The 7,772-nt window shown below is 35.7% G+C and overlaps 1 protein-coding gene across 1 annotated transcript in view; it reads left to right on the plus strand.

Moving 5' to 3' along the window:
• Nucleotides 1-1,124: 1,124 nt before the first annotated feature.
• Nucleotides 1,125-7,772, plus strand: part of LOC107670700 (melanophilin-like) — a 13,959-nt gene continuing 7,311 nt past the window's right edge. The window contains exons 1-4 of the mRNA XM_016463390.1: nt 1,125-1,200; nt 2,353-2,510; nt 6,143-6,364; nt 6,791-6,930. Of these exons, the coding sequence (XP_016318876.1) occupies nt 2,383-2,510; nt 6,143-6,364; nt 6,791-6,930 (490 nt within the window). The 5' untranslated portion in view covers nt 1,125-1,200; nt 2,353-2,382. The remainder of the gene's footprint in view (nt 1,201-2,352; nt 2,511-6,142; nt 6,365-6,790; nt 6,931-7,772) is intronic.

Here is a 7,772-nt window from a genome sequence, read left to right on the forward strand (position 1 = left end):
TCTTACATGTTTATTTGCATTTACTATACCTGATACAAAGAAATAATATGATTTAACAGTACTTTCACCATAAATGTCAGATTACATAACCCTTATAGATTATCAATCAAACTCAATCTTGGCCAGATAAAAGTATGCACTTCCACTATATTCTCACAACAGAGGAACAAACCAAGCTTCAGGATGTAAGGTATTTTAGAATCTCACAGGTAGTAGATATTCAATAGCTTTCTGAACATAGTTGTACCTTGGGATTTGTCATTTTCCCACAGTCATGAATAAATGCCCCATGCATTAAGAAAATGCAAATGGTTGAAACATTTTACATTCATTGCCAAAGAATCTAACTTGGACAAACTTAATCAGAGTCACCAGCCTAGAATGATTATGTTTTTCTGGATGTAATAAAGTCATGTGATAGGTGCTTTTCCCTTATTGGTCAGACAAAAGCAATAACTTTTCAAACTTGCTTTGAATAGCAATAGTGTAAACAATTATTTGGTAGAAAATCAATTACAATGGATGAACCAGTGAATTTGAACCGCTACTGAGGGGTTTCTAAAATGAACAGTTATGTGGAATTCTGCAAATCCTCTGTTCACACACACGGAGAAGAATATAATAGAATTGACAAATAGACTTAGATGTTTGTTCATGACAAAAATGTATTATCAGACTCAAAGAGCAAACGCAACACTACATTATAAAATAAACTAAGGAGAGGAGTATCAGTGAAATATTTGTTTAATGATAAATCTAAATAAACTAAACCAACTGCACTACCTGGAATTAAAAGAAAATGCACTTCCTCTTTAGTGGTAATCAGTGTAAACAACGTGCAATGCAGGCAGATAGCCTATAGTGGGAAAAACATGTTGTTAGTGGAGAAAGCTTTTGTGATGCATATATAAAACTTGAAGTATGCTATTCAAACCAACTTGGCACCCAGTCTTGAAAACTGTGACCATCATGCTGAATTAAGCTGTAATTAAGCTCTGTGTATTGTCCAGCTTTTGCTGCAGCTAATTTACAAGATTAAATCAGATGTTGTTTTAAAGAGAACTCTGAGGTGGGGTTTAAATATTTCAGTGGCCCTTCCCAACCCCACAGTTAATTGGACATGTGATAAACACAGCAGTTGCCTGAAATTGGTCAGCTGAAATCCCACTGGACTACCACAGGCTGCTGAATCAAGTCCAGGTAAATATTTTTACTACATACTTGTTATTAGGCTATATAATGTCAAGACCTAAGAAGAGGGCCTGTGTCTACTTTTTAGGTGTGAAATTATTAAGCGTTTTGTAATTTGTATAGTGAATTTTGCAACATTCCTCTAAATCCTTAAACCTCTCTTCCTTGAAGCAAAGCTTGCCATCGCTGTGCATCAGTTAGTCTTCTCCTGTTATATATGAATGAAGTAACATGCCTGGAGGGCTGCCGCGTTACTTTTCATTGCTTAACAATCCACCAGTTTTCCGTTATATAAAGACCTTAAGGGCCAGCAGTAGGATATAAGAGCTTACGCACAGATGTTGAGTGGAATGGAAGATATGAACTAATTTCAATAAATAAACAAATACTAATTTTAGTTTTTACAGTGTTACAAAATTCATTTACAGCACCTTTAAATTCATTTTAATAATTTCCCTAAAAGTCTCTGAAGTAATTTAACTCTGTTCAAATGTAAAGTAAGGAATATTATTCTGCAGTGGTGTGGATAATAATAGACTTTTTCCACATTTTGTGTGTTTGAAACTGCGCTTTGTAGGCTATGCAATGTCAACAACCCCAACCCTTTCCTTTAGCAGAATGGCAAATCAGGTGTAAAGACTTCTTGTTGCTTTAATATCATTAAATATATTGGAAAGACAAAGAACCTTAAAACAGTATACTGTAACTTGTTAAAGCACTGCTGATTAGTTGCCCTTTTGCAGTTGAAAAGGAAATAGTGAATCTTTTAATAAACATTGTATGACTGTGTCTTTATAATTCAGCATTAAGAGGGGAAGATAGACACATTTTTCAGTGATGTTATGGGATTTGACCAAAGGAACTTAAATAAGAGCTAAAAAATCATTTTAGCAGCTCATCAACAGCTAGTCACACGGCTCTCTACATGACTATTCCAGTGTTTAAAAAACAAATTAAATTACTGATTCTAACTGGCTGATGCGTGTATACCATTAAACAAATTGATGTTGTTTTCTTTTTTGGAGAAAACACCCCTTTATCTGCAAATAGACAATGGCTGACACTTTTTGACCACCCACAATTTGCATAGTAGTCTTAAAGATAAAGCAGTAAAAGCCCGACATGTTTGGTAACAAAGTGGCACTGTGATTTGTTTCACAGGCTTCCTCATTCTACCGGACGAGATTTAAGATGATGCCCAGCAGCAGTTATGGGAAGAGTTTGGATCTCTCCAGGTTGACAGATGACGAAGCCAAGCATGTCTGGCAGGTGATCCAGAGAGATTTCCACCTGCGAAAGAAAGAAGAGAATAGACTAGGGTGAGACACTCTTGATCACATTTACATGGCATTAACTGTCACAACATGCTCCTAAATTGCAACCTAAACATTTTTCATCTTGTCGAAAAAGACTGATTACTGATATTTCTTGATGGTTCTGTCTGATTATTATCGGCCTCATCTGAACTATAGCTTACTTATATTGTCGATCTGGTAAAACTTAAGCGGTTTGCTGATTTGTGCGTACTAGAGGTCTTCAGTAGTCTACATCTGGGATTTATCATTTGACTGGAATCTGTGGAATGTCTTTCATTAATTTATACTGCTCGAAAATATGGATCTCAGGAACCGTTCCATGGCACTTAGCCTAATGTGAACCCATCTGATATAAATCTGAAATCATTTTCAGTGGATAACTTTTTCTGAAGAGAATTTCTTTAAGTAGGTTACTTTAATACAGACACTTTTTGAAATAACCTTCAAATCACCAAAAGCATGTCTATAGGTGAATTGCTTGTCTTAAGAACAGAGAAGGACATTCACTAAAATTTCACAAATAAACAAACTTTCACTAAAATTAAGTTAATTGGCCATTTTTTTATTTATCTCTTTGAAGGAATGGCTTAATGACTCAGCAAGCCAAGGAAAGGTCTTGTGGATGCAGTACATTGTGGTTATAATTATATCTTGTGAGCCTACTGTCTGAACCAACCATCCGCTTTCTTTAATCCTTTAAGTAATAAGGTCATGGATGCGGCCCACAGTCATGCTTACAGACAGGTGGTACTACTTGTTCACGCCACCTGCATGTCCTAGCACTGTCAAGTACAAGCTTTGCATGCAGTGCTGAAGAAAAGTGCATGTAAAAATCCATTTCTGTAAGAGGGCTGATGCCTATTTCTGTGCTGTCTTTCATATGTTGGATGGGTCTACTTTAAGTTGTTTGTTGTCTACTTTAAGTGTTTCTTTAAGGTTTTTAGATACAATTGAAAGTTAGCTAACAAATACAAAACTGAGAAATGATAGAAGTTGGTATCTGTGTGTCAACATATGAACCCTAATTTAAAGTCCCTTACATACATCTTTCCTTTTTTCGCCAGATATTCTTTTTTGTTTGTCTCACCAGAATTTTTATGCTTTGGCTCCTCAGACCCTTTATCAACAGGCTAAGCTCATGTATGTCTAAATTCCAGTCATTTTAAAGGAGGTAATAGGATTTGTCTCAGAATATTGAATAACATCACATGACTGACATTTTTCTCTTAATTCTCTCACAGTTGGAAGGAGGCTAGCTCAAAATAGTCCTCTGGAGACTTTGTTGTAATGTGGTGAGGATTTGTGATGATGATAAAAACAAAGAAGTTCTTGGAAATATGATGTGGTAATGTGGTTACATTCACTTATGCATTGCAGACAGAACTTTAACATTTAAACATGAAAATTTAAAAGGACAAAAAACAAACAAGTGCTATTGCGAGCAGGTGATCTGCAAGTAAGCCAAATCAACTGTCTAAAACAATTCAAACTTTAATAATAATTATGAATTATAAACACTATGTAGTCTACTCTCCTTGATACACTATGTTCAAACACTATGGCTTAATTAGATCAAATTCACATTCTCAAAACTAAGCGCATTGTTATGTTTAATGGTGAAATATGGGAGAAGATATTACTTAAAGATAAAAAATACACATTTGAACATTATAAATTTGTAAGAGATTTTCCCTAATCCTCTCTAAAGTCATATGTCCTTTATGAATTGATTATGCTGTAATGCGAGATATTTCAGTCACACTTGGACTTATGCTGGAGTGCTTTCAACCTTTGCCAAATAAAAGTTGAAAGAGCCACAGGCACACAACCATTCAACATGTGGAGGAAAGCTCTTAGCAGTTTTTTATTTTTTTTCTTGAGAAGAGCAGATTTAGCAGTAATTACTTATATATCCTGTTTTAAATGCTACACAGCTGTGACACAGACATTGTGCTAGAAGGCCATCACTTGGGCCATAAAGCTTGAGAAATTGGCACATTAATGGAGGATTTTGAGAAAAGAAGGAAGACCATGGAACAGAATATGGAGTCATTTCCTCGCTCTATTATGCTGACTTGTGCTGATGATCCAAAGCAATCTGGGCCCAGTTGTTTGAAAAGAAATTTGATCAGATTTCAGCCATCAGACTGGATCAATACTTGTAAATGAGTTGTTCAAAAAATTAATTTCTTTCACTAACTTTCAAATTACGTGCAAACTTTCATTATGTGTTGTTCTAACTTTGTAGTAAGACTATAGCATAGACTACCTTTCATCCAAAAGTACAGAAAAGATTTCAACAGAAAGTAACAACAACAAAAAAAGATTTATAATATAATACCCCAAACAGCTGTAAATATCAAACAAAAATAATACATTAAATGTAATTGTCATTTATCATTGTATATTAATTAAAATGTCAAAAGTAGATTTTAACATTTGCATCCCAGTGTATGGATTTGATTGTTGCCTGTTTGTTTCGTTTTTTTCTTATACACTCTTAAAAATAAAGGTGCTTCAAAAGGTTATTCACAGCGATGCCATAGAAGAACCATTTTTGGTTCCACAAAGAACCATTCAGTCAAAGGTTCTTTAAAGAACCATCTCTTTCTTACCTTTATGTAATCTGAAGAACCTTTTTTCACCACAAAGAACCTTTTGTGAAACAGAAAGGTTCTTCAGATATTAAAGGTTCTTTATGGAACCATTTAGACAAAAAGGTTCTTCTATGGCATCGTGAAGAACCTTTATTTTTAAGAGTGTACTGTGTTATAATGTCTATTAAATTAAATGTAGCCTATTTATTTATTTGTAATTGTTAAACATGTGTGGCATTTATTGAATATTTTAGACAACTGTACTGAACATTTAAAAAGAAAATAAGTTAAATTATTTGAAAGTCGTTATGGCCCTTTTTGGTCATTATGGGAACTTAATATCTCCTGGTCACTGAAAAACATGCACTATTCCAATGCGCCAAGATTATAACAAGGATCTTATTTACTTAGCCTACTATGTTGTTGTTTTTCTCTGCTCCTGAATGATTTTGCCCGACGATTCACATATTGAGCGAATGTACAGATGATCGATAGATCAGTCAATCGATCGTTCCCGGTAAATCCCATTTCCTAAATCCCAACCCGTCCCGTTTTGGCGTCCTCAGGTAGCGTGCACCTGTGTCATATGACGCCATCAAACAGTGCCGCTAATAAATTCTTATTTGCATTGACCACTAGAGGGCTACGACCTTAAACTTTTAATTTGATTAGATTAGAAGCGCTACAATAAACGAAACCAAAACCCCGTTTCAGAGTGAAACCATTATTTATAAACTGGTAATAAATGTTATTATTTCGTTCCAATAATTTTTCATTAAACAAATAATTTTTCACAGTCAGCTTTCCACAATGTGAAAAATTCTCCTGTCCAGCGCTGACGGTGGCACTCTCCACCTCGATAAAGCCAGTCATCCATATCCTAGTGTTTTCAATGTCAAACGATATTCCATGTTTGAAATATATATAAATACATGTAAATAAATTTCATGTTTCATGCCCACAGCTCTTGTTTTACACATTACAAATAAAAATAATCCTCATGCACGACTTTTTTATTATTTATTATTATTCATGCAGGGAACTCAAGACCAAAATAATGAAAGAGGACACCAAAAGAGAGCTGCTGGAATATCAGCCTAAACTCAGCGATTCTCTCTGCATCCGCTGTCTGCAGCCCTTCAAACTCCTTGTCAACAGCAAGCGCCAGTGTCTAGACTGCAAGCTATTTGTCTGCAAGTCCTGCAGCCATTTTAACAAGAAGGACGGCGGTTGGGTTTGTGATCCATGCCACATGGCCAGGTGAGCACCTGACAGACACGTGAGTGGGATTTATATCTACATGACACATGTCAAAGGAACAACATACAGAGAAATTAAATAAAACACAAGCAGAACAAATTTCTGTCTAAGTAATACAGAAAAGGCTACTTCTTGTAAACTGTCAAATTCAATTCAATGGGACAATGTATGTAAGAATGGTTTCTAAACAATTTGGTTCATGTTTCATAAATAAGGCCCACGTTTGAGACTGTTATTCCAATGCTTTGCATTGGTGATTCATTTTCACCAGTTCTGCATGCATTTAACTAAACCACAACCCTAAACGAAGGTCATTTCCTGCAAATAAACAGTTTGGAGGGAAAAAATCCTACTTTTCTCATGAGATCGGTCTGGATTGACTGAATAATAATATTGTTCTTCTTGTTTTTGTCTTTGTTGCTGTAGAATCCTTAAGATTGGCACTCTAGAATGGTTCCATGAGAATGTACGCTCACGCTTCAAGCGTTTTGGGAGTGCAAAGGTCATGAATTCACTTTTCAAGAGGCTGAACAGTGACCGTGCCAGCTCTCAAACTGACCTCAGAGGTAGACTTCAAAAGCCTGTTTAAATGAGCAAGAGTCATTCATCTCAAGTAGTCCACAGATGTAATGTTTTTAATTTGAGCATAATACACACTATACCCCCTAAAAAATTAGGACTGAGACTTGACTCCTTGCCAACCTACCCTAAAAATTGAACCATGAGCAATTTTGATCATTATATTTGGACATACATTTTAACTCTAAGGAACAAGAATGTGCAAAAATGTAATAAATATACATTTGTTATGGTTAAACTAAGTAAAATAAAAATAAAAAAACTGGCAGTTTTGCGATACCAATACATAAAGAATTAGGAAAATTAAAAGCTATCCTCTGATTGTAAAAAGCATTCATTTGGACTAGTTAGCAAACTGCATTCTGTTTGTTCGTTTCTAACAGGAATTTTATCCATTTAGAAAGTCAGATAGTTATTAAGAAATGAGATTTGATTCTTACTGTGTCATCAGTTAATCCCAGTCAACAATTTGATCTCACAATGATGTCACCATGAGCTCACATGATTCTCATGGTGTGGTCATAATGTGTGTGTCACAGTGAGCTAAAAGTGTAACCACACAGCGCACTCACTGTGTGCTCATACTATGCTCCCAATGTGAGGTCACTGCACACTCACTGTGCGCTCATACTGTGGTCAGAATGTGAGGTCACTGCACACTCACTGTGCGCTCATACTGTGGTCACAATGTGAGGTCACTGCACACTCACTGTGCGCTCATACTGTGGTCACAATGTGAGGTCACTGCACACTCACTGTGCGCTCATACTGTGGTCACAATGTGAGGTCACTGCACACTCACTGTGCGCTCATACTGTGGTCACAATGT

This window comes from Sinocyclocheilus anshuiensis, unplaced genomic scaffold, assembly GCF_001515605.1.
Source record: "Sinocyclocheilus anshuiensis isolate Anshui unplaced genomic scaffold, SAMN03320099.WGS_v1.1 scaffold1278, whole genome shotgun sequence".
NCBI classification, from domain to species: Eukaryota; Metazoa; Chordata; class Actinopteri; order Cypriniformes; family Cyprinidae; genus Sinocyclocheilus; species Sinocyclocheilus anshuiensis.